The sequence below is a fragment of the Paroedura picta genome, chromosome 7 (genome assembly GCF_049243985.1).
Source record: "Paroedura picta isolate Pp20150507F chromosome 7, Ppicta_v3.0, whole genome shotgun sequence".
Lineage (NCBI taxonomy): Eukaryota > Metazoa > Chordata > Lepidosauria > Squamata > Gekkonidae > Paroedura > Paroedura picta.
This window is the reverse complement of record NC_135375.1, coordinates 122,314,293-122,337,857: the sequence shown is the minus strand read 5'-3', so window position 1 is coordinate 122,337,857 and position 23,565 is coordinate 122,314,293. Positions and strand designations below refer to the sequence as shown.

The 23,565-nt window shown below is 48.8% G+C and overlaps 1 protein-coding gene across 1 annotated transcript in view; it reads right to left on the bottom strand.

Moving 5' to 3' along the window:
• Positions 1-5,735: 5,735 nt before the first annotated feature.
• LOC143841643 (ovostatin-like) overlaps positions 5,736-23,565 on the bottom strand; it is a 61,042-nt gene continuing 43,212 nt past the window's right edge. Inside the window, exons 22-37 of the mRNA XM_077346259.1 lie at positions 23,221-23,312; positions 21,304-21,355; positions 19,915-19,998; positions 19,122-19,298; positions 18,295-18,376; positions 17,229-17,385; positions 15,216-15,290; positions 13,803-13,968; positions 13,398-13,618; positions 11,705-11,923; positions 11,487-11,611; positions 9,435-9,525; positions 7,228-7,290; positions 7,035-7,137; positions 6,241-6,310; positions 5,736-5,907 (exon numbers count right to left, since the gene is read on the bottom strand). Coding sequence (XP_077202374.1) covers positions 6,258-6,310; positions 7,035-7,137; positions 7,228-7,290; positions 9,435-9,525; positions 11,487-11,611; positions 11,705-11,923; positions 13,398-13,618; positions 13,803-13,968; positions 15,216-15,290; positions 17,229-17,385; positions 18,295-18,376; positions 19,122-19,298; positions 19,915-19,998; positions 21,304-21,355; positions 23,221-23,312 — 1,760 coding nt within the window. The 3' untranslated portion in view covers positions 5,736-5,907; positions 6,241-6,257. The remainder of the gene's footprint in view (positions 5,908-6,240; positions 6,311-7,034; positions 7,138-7,227; positions 7,291-9,434; positions 9,526-11,486; positions 11,612-11,704; positions 11,924-13,397; positions 13,619-13,802; positions 13,969-15,215; positions 15,291-17,228; positions 17,386-18,294; positions 18,377-19,121; positions 19,299-19,914; positions 19,999-21,303; positions 21,356-23,220; positions 23,313-23,565) is intronic.

Sequence of the window (23,565 nt, the reverse complement as noted above, 5' to 3'; positions counted from 1 at the left end):
CCGAAAGAAGATGGCAGATAAAGAGAGAAGGCGTAAGATGCATGGAGGACATCCAATAGACAGGGGCTCATCTTGCGTGACTGGCGCTGAGCAATCGCCCAGTGACCGGAAAGGTCTGCGAGACACAATTTTGAAACCGGTTGGGCTGGACCTAGGAGAAGAACAGCTTGTTCTGGTTTGGGACCTGCATCCATCCACCTTTCTTCTTCCCCGTGGCTCCGGGGTCACTTGAAAGTCCTTTGGTAAACCCCAAACAAGTCCAGTGGCACCTTTCAGGCTAACAAAGCTTAGTTCTGGGTATAAGGTCTCGTGTGCGTGCGTGCGTGCTTCTTCAGCACGCGCTCTCCATTTTGCACCATCTCCAGCTTCACCAACAGGGGAAAGGATATTTTGTATGCAGCAGAAATGGCCGCAGGGCAAAAGTGTGGGGCTCAGATGACCCTGGATATCAGAGCTTGGAAGTTAAGCAGGGTTGGCCACTGCTGGGATTTGAACAAGAGATCATCCAGGGCAGGGGTAGTCAACCTGTGGTCCTCCAGATGTTCATGGACTACAATTCCCATGAGCCCCTGCCCGCGAACGCTCATCTCCAGATCAGAGTCACCACTCTTAACTACTACACCACATCGGCTGTCACACCACACTGGTGTGAGAGTGAATAGCCCAGACATGGATGTCTCAGGGCCGGTGGTTCCTGTCGGATCTTGGAAGCCAAGCAGGGTCGGCTCTGTTTAGGACTTGGATGGGTGACCACCAAGGACCCTACGAGGTCATCGTAAGTCATCTGTGACTTGGAGAGACTTGAGAGCACCAGAAGCCAGCAGCTGGAGTCCATGCCTAGCTCCCGGCTGTAACTCTTCTGGCCCTCTCCCTCCCATGCGCTAAGCATGAAGCACTGCTTGCCCAACTGGTAACCCCCCCCACCAGGAAAGGCGGGGAGTTCCCAGGGGCATTTTTGCCAGTGGTCCTTTCCGGATAAACTAGGGACTCTACCGGATTTTGCAACGCCACGCACACTCATGCAGTTCCCCAACAGTATTGAAGAAATCAAATCCAGCTACAAAAATTAATACCTGCTGTTGTGGATTTTTTAAAAATTAGAACCGGCCTGATATTTATCATGAAACAATGCTGAATGGCATCTTTGAAAACATCTCATTTTTTTGTGTCTTTCAATGTATTTTAGAAATGTGATGTATGGTTGCCAACTATTTATATAACAACAACAATAATAAATAATAATTGTATTTTTTAGCCTGCCCTTTCCGGTTTTCTCAGGTTGGGTAACAACACGCATACACATGTGATGAAGATACATTAATAGCAGTTGATAACAATTTAACCTTCCAAATTAAATTATTAATCAAATCAAATCAAATTATATTATTACCTCTATTAGGGTCTTGGGAAAGGGGGATTTATATAACGGCCCCTCCTGGCATAATGGGCTTGGGGCAGTTTAACCCATATTATTGACCCATATAGCCTGGAGAGGAGCTGTAATTTCAGAGGATCCCCAGGTCCCACCTGGAGGCTGGCATCCCTAGCCAAGAGCTACTACACGTGTATCCAGGACTATCCACAGCCTGCACAAGGATTCCTTTCTTCCCAGGTTTCCCCCTGCCCTGACAGCCATTTCTGACTCTGGGAAAATAGATTCTTAGGTCTTGTTAGAATTGCCAACCTCCTGGTGGTACCTGGAGATCTCCCAAAATTACAAGTGATCTCCAAATCACACAGATCATTTCCCCTGAGATGAATGCTTCCTTGTTTAGCCCAGGCAAGGTATTGCCCACATAAAAATGAAACTGCTTATTTGACAACATTTTTACTTTATGAGTGATGCCTTGCGCAGTGTAAACACGTGACTTTTGGGAGTATGGCAGGGAGGTGTAGACAGCTGCCATCACTTCTGGGCTTACTTGAATCCTGAAGAATATTTCAGGGGTTACTCCATGATCAAAAGGTTGAAAAAAGCTAAGCTCTGTTTCTCCTCTTCAGTGCTACTGGAATCAAACGTTTCCTTCCCTTTACAGTTTCTGTGTCAGCTTTCCTCCTCTTTCCCTTTCATACAAAGCAGGTGGCCACATGCCCAGGGACTCTGTTTTGATCCAGAGGGGAAAGCGACAGCCCCAGCATCTTTTCCTACTCACCTCTCCTTCTCCCCAGGAGGACACATGAACTCAAGCCAGGAAAGGAGGATGCCATCGACTCTTCCCCCCTGCGCTGTTAGGACCTCAGGGCCCCTCCCCGTATGCAAGGGGGAGGTTTGCCCACGAGCCTCCCTTTCTACTAATATTTCTGGTACAGCTTATCAAGATATGCCTGGGCCACGGAGCTTGGGCAGGCATGTTTGTTTGCCAGAAATAGGACAGAGTAGCTCTCTCCAAAAGGATCTCAAAATCCTCCAGAACACCTCAAGCAAAAGCATCTTTAGATCTTGGCAGTTTGCTGGTCTTCTCAGAAAGCCCTCAGTACTATCTCAGCCCCTGGAGTTATTCCATCCCTAATTTCTTCCTTGAGAGCCTCTTGTGGCGCAGAGTGGTAAGGCAGCCGTCTGAAAGCTTTGCCTATGAGGCTGGGAGTTCGATCCCAGCAGCCGGCTCAAGGTTGACTCAGCCTTCCATCCTTCCGAGGTCGGTGAAATGAGTACCCAGCTTGCTGGGGGGTAAACGGTAATGACTGGGGAAGGCACTGGCAAACCACCCCGTATTGAGTCTGCCATAAAAACGCTGGAGGGCGCCACCCCAAGGGTCAGACATGACTCCGTGCTTGCACAGGGGATACCTAATTTCTTCCTGGATTAAGTAATCTGCCTCAGCCGTTCTGTATCCATGTTCATCAGATAGTCAGGCCTGTTTTAGCACAGTGGCTCTGCCATACCCCAACACCTATTCCTCTGTGCATGCAAATGCTGCTGCTGCCCGAGAAAACCCTTGCTGAATGCTCTCACTCAGGAGGTTTCCCTTGAACTCAATCAAGGTTTCTTTGCTACAAACCTGCTGAAACCATTTGCAAGTCTCCATTTCTTTATTTCAAGCCAGTAATTGATTCAAGCACATTGTTTTAGGGGCTTTCCCAGGCTTGGCCTTAGGATACATTTTGGGATATTTACACACCACCCTGGACCTAGTCTTGCGTGTGCTGTTCCTGGATCCACAACATGCACCGAGCCTTGCATGCTGGTCTGTGTGGCTGCTTCTCTCTTCACGGATTAAAAATATCAATTTTCTTAGAATCGTAAGAGTGGGCAGGGATCTCCAGGGTCATCTAGTCCAGCTCCCTGCACCATGCACCCTCCCAACACTTTTCTGACTTCTTGTGTTCTTGCTTCGTTTATATAGAGTGAAAGTATATTAGGGACTTTTGTTTTCTTTTTCAATAAGATCCTTTTGGATTAATTTCAAAGTTTGCCTCCGCCAGAGATTTCTGGCAAGGATCATCCTCCCTTGTATATACAGGCGGAAGAATCTCGCTTGTTGCCCCTCCAGCACAGCAAGTCTCCTAAAATTGTGAATCCCCCCCATGATATATTCAGGAGACAAATCCATTTTAGGTAACTGCACTGAAGTTGTTATTTGCCTCTTCCAGGTAATAGTGTTTTTTCGCTTGCACACCAGCTAACAATGGGGGTGGGAAGGTGAGGGAAGATAGTTTATGTAAGGAAAGGCATTATTTATAGAGGTCCGAAATGAGCAAATCCTTCAAAGTTATCTCTCTCTCTGGGCCGAGAACAGGCAGGGAAGAGGAAGTCAGCCAGTGGTGTTCCAGGTTCACCTCAGCTACCTCTTAAGGAGTGCTAATAGGTCTAGCGAGAGACATTCGGCGGGTGCAGCCCCCCCTCCAAGCAGGGGACAGAGATTTTCAAGGACATTTCTAGAATCTTCAGGAAAAGCTTCTCTGACCAGCATGACCTGGTCAGGAGTGGAGAAACAGATATGATAAAAGTCCCCGGGAGCCCGGAGGAGGGGTCTTTGTTGGTGAGGCCATCAGAGCAGACAAAAGTCTTAACTGGGGGAGGATGCCATCGACACTGTGATTGCCTGAAGAGCCGGAGAAAGCTTCAAGGTGATGGAAACTCTGGAGAGATCTGTAACTTCCTAAACTGAAAGAACCTGCCCTATTGTCACGATCCAAGGCTACTCTCACGCAGGAGACAAGACAACTGAGACATTCTTCATAGAAAAGAGTTCAAAATGGTTTATTGTGTCTAAGAGGGTACATCTGGAAGTATCATGAAAGATTCTGCTGCTGAAAATGATCGGCTTGGCGAGTATCACTGGCAGTCTTCAAGCAAAGGTTGGATACACACTTTTCTTGGATGCTTTAGGATGCTTTGGGCTGATCCTGCGTTGAGCAGGGGGTTGGACTAGATGGCCTGTGTGGCCCCTTCCAACTCTATGATTCTATGATTCTATGATTCTATGATTCTATGATCCTGCACTGAGCAGGAGGTGGGACTAGATGGCCTGTGTGGCCCCTTCCAACTCTATAATTCTATGATTCTATTAGGGTACATACAACCAGCCCTCTTCCCCCACTCACGTGCCATCTTCCTGCCATAAGCTATTCTCACAGCAGGAGGTCTTTTATCTTCAAAGGACAGCTAGAACAAAGCAAGATCTACATTTTTACACCTGGTGGCCAAAAGAACTACTCCCAAGAGCCATAACATGCAAAATAGGAAATAGCACGATGAAGGACATTCTACTGCCTGGAAACAGACTACTCTGTGTGCTGAGAGCCAGGAAGGGATACCTGAGTAGAGCCCGGTGGCTCCTGGGACTTTGGTTTGCTTTCCCTAAGAACCATGTCATGTAGTGCAGGACCACATGACATTTTAGCATCTGATAGAGCATACACAGAGGGGATTGTGTTTTACCCATTTCTTTTGGATCCCTTGCTCAATCTGGTGCTGTGTTAAAAGAATGGTTGTGAACATTTTCTCTTTCATAAATACTTTTAAACTTTGGATGCTGGTAGTGGTTTTCTCTACCACACAGACCTGCACCATTTCGGATACGCTACTATAAAAATAGCACCGGGGGAAGGCAGTCAGTTGGCAAGAAGCTATTCCTCCGGGATGCACAAGGCAGTTTGGTGACCAGGAAGTGACACAGAGGCAAGGCCTCAGGATTTGGAAGGGAAGTTGGGAGTTCTGACCTTCTCAGTGGGTAATTCCTTAGAAAGATCAGGTGGTGGCAGTGAGTTATCAGAGACAGTAAGTAGGGTAGTGGAAAAGGCAGAATATAATAGGGCCTCCATGCCAAAGCAGGTCTGTTCCTCCATGGTTTGCTTTGGAGGAAACAGCAGAGGTTAAGTTTCCCCACCTGAACAGTACAGACAGATTAGATCTGAAATGTTGTCATGTCTGCACAATTTGCAAGCTACTGACGGTTTCCCCTAACCCAGCTGCCATTTTGTGACTAACTGCAACCATATTAAATAGACCCCAGAAACAAAAGCTTCCCATTTCCCCAAACGAATGAATGTCCCAATGCATCAGATGGACCGTTTATGCACTGGAGGTTTCATGCCGGGCTGCAAGCTGGAGTTTTAGTTGTGGCAGGTTGCCCCACCTCTTCCTGCACCCATACGGGGGAGGAATTTGGCCCAGTGCACCTCAATGGCCCCCGATTTTTGCTTCTGCACGGGAGCTGGGGCAGTGAAGTTCCCAGTGCATAAACGGTCATAGTAAAGAAAGCCCCACGGACAAAGAGAAGAACTACCCAGACTGTAGGAGGGTCCTGTACGACTCATAACATGTTTTATTCTTGAAATGAGGAGTTCAAGGTCTTCACAGCTGGTACCAGGTTAAAAATAAAAAGGATTCTGCCTTTCTTTATGACTCCTTAGGGTTGTTTGCAGGTCTTGCTGAATCAGATGAAACACACGGTGATTTTCCTGCTGAAAAAAGTACATAAATAAATGCTCGCTTGACACAGTGGGAAAGGAAAAAATAGCTGAGCTAGCATTTGTTTTGTCACTGTTCTCCCCACCACTCCCAGAAGGGGACATATGACCACTAGCAATTGTGGCTGGACACTGCATATAACCTGACATTTGGCCAAGATGACAGTCATAAAGCTTCAAAGAAAGCAGAACCATGACTGCATAAAAGCTTCCCAAGGCATTTTAATGGCCTCCATCAGATCAAAGTGTTTCAATGGTTAAATAGCTCCTGCTTCTAGCATTCCTGTAATGATGGCCCCCTTCTACTCTTAATTCCCTTTGTATTACCTTTCTGTCCATTGGTCTTAAGAGGCATTCTGGGGGCAGGCGGTGTTGTATTCAGCCAAGGCAGATTCATCTAGCAAGGGAGATGGAAAAAGAAGACACCGCCGTTAATCAGATGTCGCTTGATTCCCTCCACAGCACAGCATGGGGGTCAGGACAGATTTCCCTCTTAAGGTGTTAAGGAAGGGGGCCAACTGCAGGTTAGGACAGGCAATCTAAACAAGAGGTCTTTAGGAGAGGAGCATTAGTAACAATCAGGACATTTCCGCACATTGGCAAAAATAGCGTTACGCCAGCTGAATGGCATAGTGCTAAACATCATCGCACCTCCCAGCCCCTCCTCAACTTTTTCCTATCTTGCTCTAGTCTGCCACCTTTTCGCACTTCTCTCCCTCTACAAGTGCTGCTGGAAATGGCGGAAGAGAGCAAGGTGCCTTATACGTGACTCTCTTCCACCTGTCAATTCCCATTCTCCATGTTTTAAAGGTCCCACAATGCCCACTAAGTTTTTTTTTTACATTAATATTTCTCTGTTTAAACACTTATACATCTAATAATAGATGCATAGTGCTTTTCAAACACCACCCCTCATGGGATCATGAGTCTTGATACTAGCCTGGCCCATTCAGGTCACATAAGGTGGAGAGAGGGAATTCCCACCCATCTTTAAGTAGAAGAAGAGAGTGATTGCCCTATTAATACAAAGACCCTCCTCAGAAATCTCTCCCTCTCCCGCTCTGCATGAAGAGTCTGCCTACAGACTACTGCTTATTGAGCAGATTGTGATCGATCCCTACCGGTTTCATAATAATCATAGATGTTAACTTGAGCTGGTCGGATGTTGGATACTGGATGGCTTTCTTCTACGATGAACGTTAAAGTGATGGCCTTCGATGAGACCTGAGAAAAGGAAGACGGAAGTTCTCAGAGAGCCTCTTCTGAGATTATGACGGTGCTACAAACTGAGTAATGCTTCCACGCCAAACTTACGTTCTTCAGATAAAACAGCACGTGGTCATTCTTCTTTTCTCTGCGCATGACTTGGCTCTGAAGCTTGAGGAGAATAAAAGGAGGAAGAGGCATGTCTTTAGGTACAAGAGAGAGCATTGTGGTGTTATGCTGGAAATAGGCAGTGACTGGGATACAAAGAAGAGAAGAAGACCCTGAAGGGGACAGCAAGAAGTCAATTAGATGGGATGGGGTGTGTGTGTGTGTGTGTGAGGACTTTCTCTCCTGCTAAGTGTTATTCATGATGGCTTCTCTTTCTTAGAAACTGCCCCGTACTCAGTCTTACCTGCTCTCTCAGCTAGTGATGCAGTTTGGAACCTATCTCTGCCTCTCTTCTTTACTATCTATGGTAATTCCTGAATAAACACTTATCTACTGTTTAATCAGGCTGTGCAGCCTGGCTATGTACATTTCTCTGCCAACATGTCAAATGGTATCAATGTGGGGAGAAAAATGCGCTTTCTGTAACATTGTGACACATTCATAATTGTTGTGTTTGCGTAGCTTTAGGAAGGCTCTAGGATTAATTCCTGCAGCTCAGATCTCTCTCTCTCTCTGTTTGTGTGTAAAGGAGAGTTCTATGCAGAAAACTCAAGGTTTCTTATTGTGTGTCTCCCCTTCAGCACCTGGAACAGGACATTTCAACTCATTGCTGAACTTCTCTGTAAAATGCTACATAAGCTTGCCAACATCTGGGGGGGGGGCTGGAGATCTCCCAGAATTACAACTGATTTCCAGAGATCAGATCCCCTGGGTAAAATGGTGGCTCCAAAGGAACAATATAAATCAAAAAAGATCCTGTACCGTTGGCATATAACATCAACATCATAAACTGTAGTATCGAAAGGTCTGTTGCTAAAATCTTTTATTCTTCAACCCACCTCTCAAAAGTGATGTGATTTTCTTTCAAGATACATTGCAAATTGCCACTGGTTTCAGGCTAATTTTCAATTAATTGTATTTAAATAGATCTTCACACTCCAATTTCTGGAATACTTTTGAGCTTTTAGCCTTTCGATGTTCGTAAGTTGGTGAGATATAATTAAATGCTTATCTTTGTGGCAGATATGAGCTGCGGAATGACTAGAAATTGTAATCTGAAGGAGATCTATGTAGAGTCTGATTTTACTGGACTCTGATTTTATTGTGATACTTCAGACCAACAGGGCTACTCATTCGAATCAATCCTTATGTACTTAATCTATGTTTATGTACATACAGTGATTGAAAATTAGGCTGCAGCCAGTGGCAATTTGCAATGTACCTTGAAAGAAAATTACATCACTGTGGAGAGGCGGGTTGAAGAATAAAAGGTTCTGGCAACGGACCTTTCGATTCTACAATTTATTACGTTGATGTTGTATGCCAAATGGACAGGATCTGTCTTTGATTTTTATTGCACTGCCCTGTACTTCCCTCTTTGTTGACTGCTTCAGAGGAACCTCAGATAGATGCTACTTGCAGGAGGGTAAATGCTGCACACAGCAAGCTACTTCAAGATGCTGCCATTCATATAGGATTGCCAGATCCCCTGTAGGACAGGGACCCCTGCGGAATGCAGTGCTATGGAGATTGCCCTCCAAGGCATCCAAGTTCTCCAGGGGAGCTGACCTTCATAATCTGGAAATGAGCTGCAATTCCAGGGGATCCCCAGGTCCCACCTGGAGGAGGGCAGCCTTACGTTCATACCTGGGAACTCCAGTTTAAGTGGTGCCCAGCCCTCCAGGACCAAAAGTGGGGTCCAAATGAGAGATCAGGTAGACCTGCACAAACCCACACAGACATACGCAAAATAAACTATCCTGCTTCCTGGAACTACAGGTCCATACAGTTGGGGAGACAACTGGCAGTCTTCAAGCAATGGTTGGATACACACTTTTCTTGGATGCTTTAGGATGCTTAGGGCTGATCCTGCGTTGAGCAGGGGGTTGGACTAGATGGCTTGCATGGCCCCTTCCAACTCTATGGTTCTATGATTCTACAAGCTGCTCTCAGTGCACCCAAGTGCATGGCCCACTTTTCTTATTGGCCTAAGATCTGGGAATGCTGTCTGACCCAGATAGCGGAGGGAAGGGCCAAACTTCCTACATCGCCTTTGGTTGTCATTCTTAATTCCGGTGTTTAGGCAGCCATTTGGACATGGCTGTTGTCTCGACTTCCCTCTAGAATATCTGAGTTGCACTTCTTACCCGCTCTAGAGATGATTCCACGGGGACAAATCCAGACAGCATTTTGATGTCAATGATGGCCATGTTGGAGACGTTGCGCTTTCCGGTGTAGCTGGAACAAGAAGGGGGGGATAGGTTCTCTTTGTATTCTGGTCAGAGCCAAAAGCTGCAAGATGCACACTGGAGCGGTGGAGTGTCCTGGGAGTGTGGCCCATATTTCCTAGGCAGAACTGGGGTCGCTAGCCTGGGACTGGGAGATGATGTTTCCTCCGGTGTTAGGCAGCGGTTAGGCCATTGGCTCTCTTTGGCCCCTTTTCCCAGCCCTTACTAGAAGCTGGTTGGGGGGGTGGGAGATCGAGTAATTACCACCATGTTTGTTCCAATTTTGTTGTATGATTTTGTCATCCTGCTTTTTAATGGGGCTTTATTGGGGTTTTTATTGGACATTTTGTAACCCGCCATGAGCTGGTCTTGGGAGTGGTTGGAAATAAATTTAATAATGATGATGATGATGGATATTTCCAAGTTTTTGTGCCCCAGATCAAGTTTCCGGTGGATATTAGAACATTGCGAGTGGGTCAGAAGTGTGTGTGTGTGTGGGGGGGGGGCTATTCCCTGCACATTTCCTCCATTTCGCAGCAGTGAACGAAGGAGGGGGGCTCACTGGGAAGGTCTCCCAATTAGGTTAAAGATGCATGAACCTGCAGTAAGTCTGGGATTCCCAGTGTACTGCCGAAGTCTCAGGTTTGCAAACCTTCAGATGGGGCCAGGAGATCTCCCGGGATCACAACTGGTCTCCAGTTGACAGAGGTCGCACAGCTGCCTTGGAGGGGGCACTCTATGGCATTATCCCTCGCTGAGGTCATTCCCCTCCTCAAACCCTGCCCTCTCCAGTCTCCATCCCCAAATCTCCAGGAATTTCTCAGCCCAGAGCTGGCAACTCTCCTTGGCAATTCTGCTCTGCCATAGTCCGCAGGGACCAAGCCCTTGGTCTGTGGCCTCCAGTCCCTGCTGGTCAGGTGGACTCCCTCGGAGACACAAGGAGTAGCAGAAGTGCCTGGGGCCTCCCTCTAACCGAGGGCCTGGCTCAATTCACAGCATGAGTAGGGCTCGGAAATACCTGGAGATTTGGGGGTGGAGCCTGCGGAGGGAGGGGCTAGGGGAGGGAGGGGCTTCAAGGGGGTAGAATGCCGTAGAATCCCGTTTCCAACCTGGCCGTTTCCTCCAGGGGGACTGGCCTCTGTCTCCTGCAGGTTAGCTGGAACTGGGGAAGAATTCCCTCTGCCACCCGGGGGCTAAACAACAAGGGAAGTGCACAGTGCTAAAACGTCAAAGGCAAAGCAAAATGCAACACTGTGTTAGGCATACCCCAACTCTGTGTATATTAGGAGCTGTAACATGCCCCATAATCATATATTAAGTCGGGATGTAACACGTTTCCCAAGCGGCTCTTTGCACGGTTCCAGTTGGACAAGTGACTTCTCATTGCTCCCCTGACAAAATACTTGGGTGGTGCCGCCCCGGTAGATAAAGAATAGCGGCCGAATAATGAAAGTTCAGAAGACAGAGTTCTGGGTAAAAGCCTCTTTCGAGGACTCTTCCTCAGCCTGCCTCTTCTTGTCTCCGTCAAAGGAAGTGAGTCAAGCGTAGTTATCTACTGTGTTGGTGTAGCTTCAAGTGGGTTCTGGAGGCTGGCATCCCTAAGGACAAGGCAGCAGAGTGGACCAAAGATCGCCAGGTTTGCAGGACTGGGCGGGGGTCCCCCGCTTTCCGGACACACCTTCTGGACACACCAAACTGAATAATGCCATAACGTTCTGACATGACCCTGAAGTGACATTGGGGCAAGGCTGGCTCTCTGGTTTTTGGGCAATGCTCCATGGTTAGAAGCTAATTCTACCATAGAGTTTTACCCAAAAGCCAGAGGATTGCCCCTGAGGTCCTGATGTCGCTTCTAAGCAATGTCAGCATGTTGGGGTGTTCCTCTGTACTCCTGGAGACCTTATCTGTGTGGTTCCTTTCTGCTCCCCCCTCCCCTCGACGCACAGACCTTCCTCATCAAGGGGGCCTTACCTGGCTGTCACGTCAAGGTGAAACCGTGGAAGGAAGTTGCCCGTGCAGGAAGCATTTCTTGTCTGCACGGCCAGAGAAAACCCAGAGGCCTGCGAGGGCAGAATGACGTTGTACTTCAGGGTGGTCTGAAAGAGAGAAGCACACGGATGCAGGAGAGGCCGGGGCTAAGTGGCCTACATGGCTGCCAAACGACAGGGCGTGCAGGGGGTGCCGTTTACCTGCACGTAGGTGCATCCGGAGCCCTTCACTTCTACGCTGTAGTTGCCGGGGACGCTGGGCAAGGCGACCTGCTGCAGCAGCACGCGGTTTCTGCTGTTCACCTGGAACTGGCCCTGGAAATTTTTCTTGGCACTGCTGATTTCTATGATATTCTGGGCATCTTTAGTGAAGGTGCGGACTCCATAGTGGGCTAAAGCTTGGAGTGCAACATACGTATCCTGCAGAGCAAAGAACAAACCTGCATTAGAAAGCGGCAGAATTCTTATTCTCCCAGGGTGCATCCAGGGTGTAGTCTGCACAGGGCTTTTTACCTACCCCCAGTTCGAATAAATCATCTACACCAGTGGTTCCCAACTACCGGGCTGCGGGCCACGCCTCCCTCTCCCCCCCCCCGCCCCCGCCCCCCCGCAGTGAGAAACTTCCCAGGCCGGAAGCAAATCGGCCGCCAAAGCAGCCGATTAGCTTGCGGCCCGGCAAACTTCTTTCTGCGGGGGGGGGGGGGGGGAGAGGGAAGCGCAGGTGCCGGCGCAAACGCGCATGCGCGGACCTTCCGATATCGTGAAGTGGCCTTGATATTTGAAAACCCTTTGATATTTGAAAATCAGTAAATGTGCAGACTTCTGCTTTTTGTGAATTAACTCCTTTCTCCTTGCCTGGTAGCAAAGCAGTCTTCCCTGACTGGCCAGGGTGTCAGTTCAAATTCTTCCTGGTTCCCGGTTGCAAGGCTTCACTTAAAGTGACTGCGCTCCAGAAGCCCAAATTTCTCTCGGCAGAGATTTGCCTCTTGTTATTTCCCTCTGCTTTGCTGTCTCCAATCCTCTCCCCCCCATTCAAGAAAAGAAAGAGGCTCCTGCTGCACTTGACTCCCATCCCCACTCTGAGCTTCCCCAATCAAGTGCAGAACACTTTCTGTTTCATTTGGTGGTGGTGGTAGGGAATAGAGGAGGACCCGTGTTCAAATTCATCAGAATTCATCAGGATCTATACCAGAAAAAAAAAGTAAGTGCAGAATCATCCCAGGTTTTTGCAGGGGACAACTTGCAATGAAATCACACTTTAGAGCCTGATACCTGCTTTTGTCGACTTTGTCCATACTGCACTGAGACCGTCTGTATATTGCTCACTTATATTGCACTTTTTCATATATGCCAATAAAGACTTTGTCATTGTGGCTGACATGCCTCCTTTTCTCCTCCAGGGAGCTCAGTGCAATGCACATGCAGGGGGAGAATTATTAACCCTGACAACGATTGCTTGTAATTCCAGGAGATCTTCAGGTCTCACCTGGAGGTTGGCAACCCTACTGCAGGGGAGCACAACGAGCAAGGCTTGGGAGGGATTTCTGAACGGGTAGGTGGGAGGGCCCGGGTGGAAGGGGTTCCTCATTGGAAGCCAAAGCCCCCTACGAGGTAATGACACTGGCTCCCATTCCCCCCCCCCCTCAACGTGGCCTCATGGCCGGGGGTCTCCCTCCTCTGCTGTCTGTCCTGCTGTAAAGACCTCCAGTCCTGCATGCATAGACTTTGCTAAGGTTACTTGGGGAAGCATTGCACACATTCACGGTCTGATAAGGCTTTTTTTTTCTCCCGTTGACTTTTGAAGAAGAAGAAGAAGAACTGTCCACCCCACGGGATGCTGATGCCGGGCCTGCTTTCCGGCCCCACTGCTGCGGAGCCACAGAACCGCCCTCACCTGAGTTGAAGCAAAGCCCCCGTAGGAATTCTGCTGCCGGACGATCCAGCGGACAACCCGCGAGGCAAAAGTCAGCTCCTCCTGGGACACGCTGGGCTGGCTGAGGAAGGCCAGCAAGGCATAGCCGGTTATCTCGATGTCCGCAGACGAGGCGCGAGGGTAGAAGGAGGGGAAGGCTTCCGCTGCCGGCCGGCTCTCCCTTTCCCAGTAAAGCAGGTCTCCTGGGAACGCACGAGAGATCAGCAAGGAGGAGGGGTGGGACCCTGCTCTCGGTGCCTGCCCCTCCCCTCCAGGGCAGTGCTTTCCAGGCCCCAAAGTGGGTCCCAAGTCCTCCGAAAGTGGTTGTCTAACAGCCACTCCCCCCCTTGGCATGAAACCCTGGTGGACACAGCCTGGCTTACTTACCTGTTTGAGTGGCAGAGCTTTTCAAGGCCTCCAAGAAATTCTGCTGACGTTCCTCGTCCTCAGCTAAGCTGTACATATAGGCCAGGAGAGCCCTTTCGTAGGCGAATTCCACCCCCCTGGCTGAAGCCGCGTCCAAGCAAGAGAGGCATCGTTGCACCACAGGGTACTAAAGCCAAGGAGATGACTCAGTCACGGAGGAACCAAGGTCCTCAGGGTACTTGCACATCAAAGAGAGACATCCTGTTTGGGGCATTGCTCATGGCATCCTGATGACTAGACATTTTGGAAACAAAGCGTTTCACAGAATCACAGAGTTGGAAGGGGCCATACAGGCCACCTAGTCCAACCCCCTGCTCAACGCAGGATCAGCCCAGAGCTGATTTGTTTGTTTGTGTGTCTCAGCCTCTGGGCACAACAAGGCCAAGTCCCCCAGGGCAATTCAGGTGTTCAGTTCTAAAATAACGTCCCAGTTACTATATGGGGTTGCTACCTGGATTTCAGCAATCTTTTGACCACCCCCTGTGTCCGTTCATAGGCAGGATAATGGGGGTTCCTTGATATGTCTCAGATGTGTCTCTCAGCGATGAAGTCGGCCCAAAGGCATTGGAAGCCACCGTATGGCTCGGCACTTCCAGCTTCTTGGGAAGCTGAGGAATCTGCTGTCCTTTCTTAAACAAGATGCTGAGGTTCTTGATGGCTGAAGACCGCAGGTACCAGCGTGGGGCAGCCAGCCCTTATCCCTGGAGCTAGCTATCTCCTTGCGGTGTGTCCTGGGTGGGTGGGTGTCTACACTCCCAGGAGCCTGGTTGGCCACCAGAGGAGAAAAAGGGTGGCGAAATTCTAGGGTGTGGCGGGTGGTTCCTGACACTGCCAGAACATTTGTTTCTTAAAGCTACAGGCACCGCTTCTGTTATTTTGGAGGTTGTAAAATAACCCATTATTTTTTTTATATTCCAGTTTTTTCTGCAAACTAGGGCATTTTTCTTCTCCCCAGATTTGCAGAAAGGTCTGCTTTTGTCTGCTCCTGGGGCCAAACTCCAGATTTAAGTATCCACAGATTTGGCCATGTTGAGAGTTAGAGATTCTCGATGCTGCTGCTGTATTTGTAATGCCTTGTATTGCCTTTATGCTTATAAACCCCTAGGAGTTTTGGGGGAAAGCAGGGGGGGGAAAGAATATATTTAAGTAAGTAAGCAAACGAGCAAGGGTTTGCTCAGAAGAACTTCCCAAGGGATTGTTCTTCCTTATTTTTTAGCCAATATTCCCAGGGGGCAGCACTCTCTTGGACAATGCTCAGGCCTCCGCCTCAGCTGGAGACTGGGCTTGCGTTGCAACTGCTGCAGATTTCTTTTATAGCATTTCAGAGAAACTGTGAAAAAAACCGTGGAAACTAGCGTTAGAGCGATCCCCTACCGAACTGGGACGTCCAGCCTCCAGCAATGAGATGGCAACCTTGGTGGTCAGCAGAACGGTATAATTAGCTTCTTCCTGTTTAAATACAAAGCCAGTTCAGACAATTAGGGTTGGCCATGTGGGTGGTCTTCTCAGTCCCCTCCCCCCACTATTGTCACTTCGATTTTAGGGGACCGCAGCTCGGGGGATGGTTTTTGGCCCTCCTCATGCCCCCATCCCTTTTGTATGTATGTATGTATGTGTGCGTGTGTGTGTGTGTGTGTAGGGGAGGGGAGCTCCCAGCAGGAAGGCCACTCTCACAGCTTCAAGTAGGGTTGCCAACCTCCGGGTGGGACCTGGAGTTCTCCCAAGATTACTCCTGATCTCCAGACCACAGACAGTTTACCCAGAAGCAATTGCAGCTTTGGAAGATGGAGACTCTATGAAAGGGGTAGTCAAACTGCGGCCCTCCAGATGTCCATGGACTACAATTCCCATGAGCCCCTGCCAGCGAATGCCACCTCCTGCCAGCGAATGCCACCTCCTTTCGACTATTTCAGGGATGGCCAAATTGTGGCTCATGGGAATTGTAGTCCATGGACATCTGGAGGGCCGCAGTTTGACTACCCCTGCTCTATGACCTCACATAACTCCCCTTTCTAAATTCCGTCCTCCCCAAGCTCCCCCCCAAAATCTCCAGAATTGTTAAAGCTGGAGTTGGCACCCTTAGCTGCAAGCATCTCTTCCCCCTCCAGGTGCCCTCTGTATATCGGTGTAGAGAGAGAAAACAAATTTCTCTCCTCTCCCATCACTGAATAGGGCATGATGAAGTCACCACCGCACATGGGACTTGTATTGCACATGGAATTGCATGTGGCATTTCACATGTCTTGTTTCCCCAGCACTTCAGAAACGAAGTAAAACCTCTTTGGCCAGACAAATTTGAAGCAAAGGACGCTTTCAAGTTCTCTTTCCCACCTCAGAAATAATGTCGTGCTCTATGGAACCCGTGCTGTCCTTTCACTGACTGGCAGCACTTGGTGCAAGCATTTTTGGGATGAAAGGATCGGATCTGACACACGAGTAAACCCCTGTGTGGTGCAGCTAGTCCAGGGGTGGCCAAAAGGTAGCTCTCCATATGTCCATGGACTACAATTCCCATGAGCCACAATTTGGCCATCCCTGAAATAGTCGAAAGGAGGTGGCAGGGTGGGCAGGTCGGCTTCACTGGATTCTGCGGCCTTAACACTAGATGGCGCTTTTGATCAATTCATTTCTGGGATTTAAACTGGTGTTTGTAAGCCACCTTGAAGTCTCCCGGACAGAAAAGATGAGGGCAAAAGTGAAAAATTAAATGTGAGACTTCCATTTGAATTGATACCCCTGGGAACTGAACTGTCATATAAACGAGCAGATTCGTGGCCTAGAGTGGACGAGTGATTCTTGAAGAAGTAGCAGGGTGGCTAGTTGCCTCTGTAATGCTGGAGGAAGGCCCTCTCTGCCAGCTCTACGGGAGTTTCTGGACGCGTTGACATCACTGCCCTGAAGGGGGTCCCCGCACTAACGCCAACCCCGGAAGAGCATCCGGCATGCTGACCTCACCCGGAAGTGATGTTGGCATGTCGGAGACACAGGTGATGGGAGGGGCAAGCTCTGCTTTTGGGAAAACACTATGGCAATGACAGTAATATATCATAGAATATTGCACCCAAACCAGAGTGTCACCCCAGCATGCCGACATCACTTCCGGGTGACATCAGCACCCAGAACCTCTTCCTGGTCTCTGTGAGTGTGTTTGGGGGGGGGGGGGGTCATATTTTGGGAGGGATTTCCCCCTGGTTTCTACGTCCAAAGCGGGGTCCGGGCCACACCCAAAGGGGAGTCTCCCAACCCCAGTGGGGGCTTGGCGACCCCAAGAAGAGGCATTACAGGCTGCGATTAGGGTTACGGCAAAGAGGACTTCGAAGGCCTCCGAAGGTGGACAGAAATCAGGCTTGGGGGCCTGCTTGCGTGGCGGTCAGGGATCCTCATCACCTTCACGGCATTGTTGAAGATATCCCCCGCCTGATGGAAGCACCCATCCGGCCCCTGCCAGCTTGCAATCCGCTTCAGAGCTTCAGTCAGGACGTTGTCGTCTACGTAGATCCACTCCTTGCCTTTGGCCAAGGCTTTGTAGGTGAGAATGGTGACCCTGCATGCAAAGAGCACAGCAGAGTCAGAGAGGGGGAACCCCACTTGCCAAGGGGAACAGACGCCTGGGCCAGAGTCTTTGCATCTTATAGGCTTTGCACAGAAGCCATGGCCCAAGCACTGGGCAGGGGAAGTCTCTTTTGCTCTTGAAACCATCAACAGGAGGACAATCCCAGGTGTTCCATCTCAGGAACTGCAAATGGTTCTTCTTCAAAGCAGAAGAGGGCTGGGTGACCTTCTTCCTCAAACCCGCCCAAAGGGAGTCACTGCGTTTGGGAAGTCCGTGACTCCATGTAGGAAAAAGAAACAACCTTTGGCAGGGGGTCCCAACCTTTTTGAGCCTGTGGGCACCTTTGGGATTCTGACGCGGGATGGTGGTGGGCAGAAACACAAAATGGCCACTGCAGGAAGCAGCAGGCGTCACAGAATGGCTGCTGGAAGAGCCATTCTGTTCTGCAAGCCAACCACAAAATGTCACGAGATGAGGTTATATAGAACTGTAATAGTAATCTTTCAATGGTCCAAGCAGAAGAATGCCGCCTGCCAAACTGCACAGCAACCAGGTGTCCTACTGGGCAAAAGTTAGGGCTGGCAGCCTCCAGGGGTGGCCTTGGGATGCCCTAGAATTCCCGCTCATCTCCAGACTACAGAGGTCATTTCCCTTGGGGAGGATGGCTGCTTTGGAAGGTGGACCCCATGCCCTGTTACCCTACTGAGGTCCCTGTTCTCCCAAGGCCCTGTTCCCAAACCTTCAGGAGTTTTCCAGCCTGGATCTGGTAAACAGCCCTCCACACACACACACACACCTAAAAGCACTGAGTGGGTCCCAGCCCACCACCTCTGCCCTCTGGCCTTAGCAATGCAGACTCTCCTCCATAACAGCAACTTAAAGGAATTTCTGAATTCTCACCACAAGTTTCCATCTTCGTTCTGGTTCCCAAAAGTACCAAAGGATCCATCTGGGAGTCTGTACGACAGCTGCCCCTGGTACCCTGAATTGGGGGAAAAAATTCCCAAACCTGATGTAGCAACTGCTCTGTTTCTTTTCCCCCCCCCTTTAACAGACACATAACATTAAACGAATGGAGGGAAGGAGGCATGGAACAGTCCTGGTTAGTGATTGGATGGGAGACCACCAAGGAAGACTCTGCAGAGGAAGGCAACGACCAGCCAACTCCGCCTCTCTCTTGTCTGGAAAGCCCCAGGGCCTTTTTGGTCCTGGCCCCAACCTGGTGGAAGGAGCTCCCCGAAGAGCTGAGGGCTAGTAAAAGGCCTTTGTTTGAGGCCGGGTGGCAGAACATCGATCGGGTCCCTTCTCAACTTCTCCACTGAGGCGTGGGAGACGTGTGGTCTACTGAGCTGACAGGAGGGGAGAGGGGGCAGGGGCGGGTGTGTGGCGGGGGCTGGGCTGGGTTATTTTATTCAAACTGATGTAAACCTCCTTGAGCTGCCTGGCCAGGAGTGGCGGTGAAGAAATGGAATTAATCAATGATAAATAAATAAACGGTATGTTAATCTAATTATACAAATTGCTGATTAAAAAAAAAATTCTACCAGGGAAACAAGCCTGGCAGGAGCCCTCCTCTTGCTCTGCTGCATTAGACGGCCAGATGAGCAACGGGGAACCTTTGCCAGCCTGGCCCCCTGCAGCAAACCCATCCCAGCTGCTGCAGCGGGAAGAGGGGCTTGCAAGTCCCGTCTCGTTCCTTCCCGGTGCTGGTTTGGAAGGCCACTCACCACTGGACAGGCGCCTGATGAACAAGGCTCTCTTTTCTTCCGTCAGCTGCTTGGTGTCGTTGAGGTAGTTCAAGATGACGAGGTTGGCCAGGAACTTGGCGATGTTCTGCTCCCCGCAACCCGAAGGCATCTGCAGACGGTTTTCCGTGTCACTCAGAGCAGTGCCCAGAACATCCCCTGCAGGGAAAAACTCAATGGGAATTTGCGCAGCTTGGAAAGGAGCAGACACCTTCAGGGTCGGTTTTACGTGTCCTTCCTTGGAGCTGAGGTCGGGCATTAGTGCAGAATGTGGCACGCATGGCAGAACAGCATCTGCCCCCCCGCCGCCCCCCCCGCCCCCGATCACAGAAAGTCACTTGTTTGCTGTGAGTCTGAAACGGTAGGCAGCCTTTTAAAACCTCCACTTCACCTCTCCCCATTTGGAAGTGGGGGAAGAAAAACAGAGGGTTTAAGTGGCCCAGACCCCAAACCCACCATGGAGAAATGCTGGGGGGAGGTGCAGGGGGTTGGACTAGATGACCCATGAGGTCCCTTCCAACTTTATGATTCTAGGATTCTGTGAGGTGCCTCCTACGAACCTGGGTTCAGGTGAGGACACAAACCAGCTAAATTCGTGACAAATTTAAGCCTGTGAACTGTTTTGTGCACATCCCTGCCGCCATCGTGGCTAACTGAGGGGGCATGTGTGCATGCGTATGTGGAGGCCGGACCCCTGTGGCTGTACTTTGGCCCTCAGGGACAAAACACGGACTGGAGAAAAGCAAACAAACAACCCACCATTTCAAGAACTTACCAAGAGTGGAAAAGTAGGCTTTGGCAGACCCCTCCACCACATTTTCAGGCAAGTTCAAGGATACCCATTCAGTGGCTGAGTTGCCTAGGGAGTGACAGCAACACAAAAATGAACGGGAATCCCTTTTCAGGGATCCTCGGGAACAAATGATCCTGCTCAGGAGAGCAATCCAATTGGTCCCTAGACTATTTAGCACAGCCATTCTTTTCAGGAAGAGACTTGGAAGGACTGAGGCCAATTGAGGTGACCAGAGAAGGTCTAGACCAGGGATTCCCAACCAGGGGTACGTGGACCCCCGGGGGTCAATGGGAGCTCTGCATGGTATGGGAGCGGTCTGGGCTGTCTTCTCAGCTCCTACCCTTCATCCCAGCCTACATGAGGCAGAGGAGCAGTAAAGGTGGGGGGAGGGAGCAAAAGGAGGGCTAAGGGTGCAGGTCACTTCTGGGGGTATGGCCTACTGAAATCACTCCCTGGGCTCCTCGAAGTCTGAAAAATTATTTCAGGGGCTCCTCCATGATCAAAAGGTTGAAAAACTGTGGATCTCCAGATGTCCACGGACTCCAATTTCCATGACCCCCTGACAAAATGATGTTAGCAGGGGCTCATGGGAATTGTAATCCATGGACATCTCGAGAGTCACAGTTTTGCCACCCCTGCTCTAGACCTTCTGGGGAAATTTTAAAAAATCAATAAGGCTCCAAGTCCTGGAGACATACACCCAAGAGTTCTTTGGGGAATCAAATGTGAGACGGTTATGACCTCCACAGAACCATGGACCTGCACTATGGTTCTATGCAGAACTTTGAGAAAGGGCTGTGAACCACCACCTTATACTGTGGAGTTGGGATGTTCTAGGACAGCGTTCACCAAATTGTGGCTCTGCACATGTCCATGAACTACAATTAACTTGAGCCTCTGCCAATATCCATGGTTCTACGGTCTGATTCACATTCTCTCTGTGTTAAGTGCTGTCAAGTCGGTGGTGATTAATGGCAGCCCTATAAATTAAAGACTACCATATATCCTGTTGTTAATAGCCTTGCTTGGGTCTCACGAATGTCCTTGATTGAGTTAATTCATCTCACGCTGGGTCTTCCCCCTACTGTCAACTTTTCTTAACATTATTGTCTTTTCCAATGATTCTTGTATTCTCATAAAGTGACCAAAGTACGATTGCCCTGGGTTAGTCATTTTAGCTTTGAAGGAGAGTTCAGGATTGATTTTAGCTAGCTCCATTTCTTCCCCATTTATTTGTCTTTTTAGTGCTCCGCTATATCCATCAAAATCTCGACACCAGATTTTCAAAGGAATCAACTTTCTTCTGATTGGTTTTCTTTTTATTGCCCAACTTTCAAAGCCAAACGTGGAGACCAGCATTTGTTTCCTTACCTTTTACACAGATGAGAGAGCTCTGGCTTACTTCCTTTTTGACACCTTCAGGCTATACGGTTGGTAAAAAGGGGGAAGAGGCACAAAATCAATGCTGAAATCCAATGGAAATAAAGTAATACAGCCAAAATACCCAAACACACGTAAGGTGAGATAGAACACAAAATGGCATACCCACAAATAGTTTATACCAGCCTTTCTCAACTTTCTTACCTTTGAGAAACCCCTGGAACATTCTTCTGGCACCAAGGAACCCCAGAAGAAGCACAATCATGCAGAATATGGTTGGGAAGCAGAGCTGTGGCCACGCCCACCTGGGGCCCCTCCCCTCCCCACCCCCTCCAGGTAAGAAACCCTAGGGTTTCACGAAACTGTGGTTGAGAAAGCCTGACGCACACAGCATCTCTAATCTCTTCCAGAAGTCTTGATTTCCCTGCCTTTCACAGATAGGGGATTTTCACATTATCCTTTGTAGTTTGTTGTTGGCCCAGTTTCCAGTAAAGTGATGCAGGGACGGGGGCTTCATACAGTGAATTTCCTTCCATTAACAAGTCATCTCAGAGTGCTATGGTAATTTCAAAGAGTGCTACTCCCTCCACCCTGTGCTTTTTCACCACAGTCTTCCTCAGAGGTTTTTTAAAAATGTTCTGAATGGTGCTGCTATAGTGCTAAACCAATATAGCACTTAAGTGCTATAGCAGTACAATTGAGATACCTTGACTCTGGAGTCATCTCAAGGGTGCCACTACAGCACCGAAGTAGTTGTTGTTGTTGTTATGTGCAAAGTCGTGTCCGACCCATCGCGACCCCGTGGACAATGATCCTCCAGGCCTTCCTGTCCTCTACCATTCCCTGGAGTCCTTTTAAGTTTGCACCTACTGCTTCAGTGACTCCATCCATCCACCTCATTCTCTGTCGTCCCCTTCTTCTTTTGCCCTCGATCACTCCCAGCATTAGGCTCTTCTCCAGGGAGTCCTTCCTTCTCATGAGGTGGCCAAAGTATTTGAGTTTCATCTTCAGGATCTGGCCTTCTAAAGAGCAGTCAGGGCTGATCTCCTCCAGGACTGACCGGTTTGTTCGCCTTGCAGTCCAAGGGACTCGCAAGAGTCTTCTCCAGCACCAGAGTTCAAAAGCCTCAATTCTTTGACGCTCGGCCTTCCTTATGGTCCAACTTTCGCAGCCATACATTGCAACTGGGAATACCATAGCCTTGACTAAACGCACTTTTGTTGGTAGGCTGATGTCTCTGCTTTTTAGGATGCTGTCTAGATTTGCCATAGCTTTCCTCCCTAGGAGCAAGCGTCTTTTAATTTCTTTGCTGCAGTCCCCATCTGCAGTGATCTTGGAGCCGAGGAAAATAAAATCTGTCACTATCTCCATTTCTTCCCCATCTATTTGCCAGGATCCGAAGTAGTATGTTAGTTTATTTAATTAATTGATTTGTATACAATAATAAATAAACCATTTAGAATATTTTTTTAAAAAACAACCTTCTGGAATAAAAAAAAACCTCTGAGGAAGATTATGCCGCTATTAAAGGTTGGGGGGGAAAGTAGCATTGCAGGAAGCACTGTGGGCATTTTAAACAACACGCCACAGCGCTTGAGAAACACAACGAAGAGGTAAAAACGGAAAGAAAGCAGTTTCCCTTTGCTAACCCAACCCAAGCGGGTTTGTATGAACAGTTAAAAAAAAAAAAAAAAAAAAAAATCCTGCTAGCCAACAGTTACAAAAATGTGGTTGTATTGTATTGTTTATGGCGTTGTATTGTATTGTTTTATCCTGTATTATTCTTTTATTGTAAATTGCTACAAGTCGGACTGGATTCGGGAGCAACGGGGATAAATCCAAATAATTAATCAATCAATCAACCCAATGGCAATTTGAAAATGGTTAGAGATAGATCTTTGTGCTTACCTCAACCAGCAGAGGTCGGATTACTGTGTCACGTCGGCCCACGTTCAGCTCACCAGGCTTAGCCTCTGCCGTGGCTGTGAGATTCACTGTCCCTGAAAGGCAAGTCCATACATGCCTAGTTTAATCCTAGATTCTGTGCGGGGAAGAGGAGGGCGTAGATACAGAACTGCTAGCTTTTGAGCAAAGGATCACTTAGAAGAACAAGAGCTGGGTTTAATTTATTAAAGCCTTTAAACATTCTTTTATCTTCCATGTACCATTCTACCACAAAGATACTTACTATAATTTATAAACAATGACATCCCTTTTATTCAGGGATGTCAGGATTATCTATTAAAAAAAACA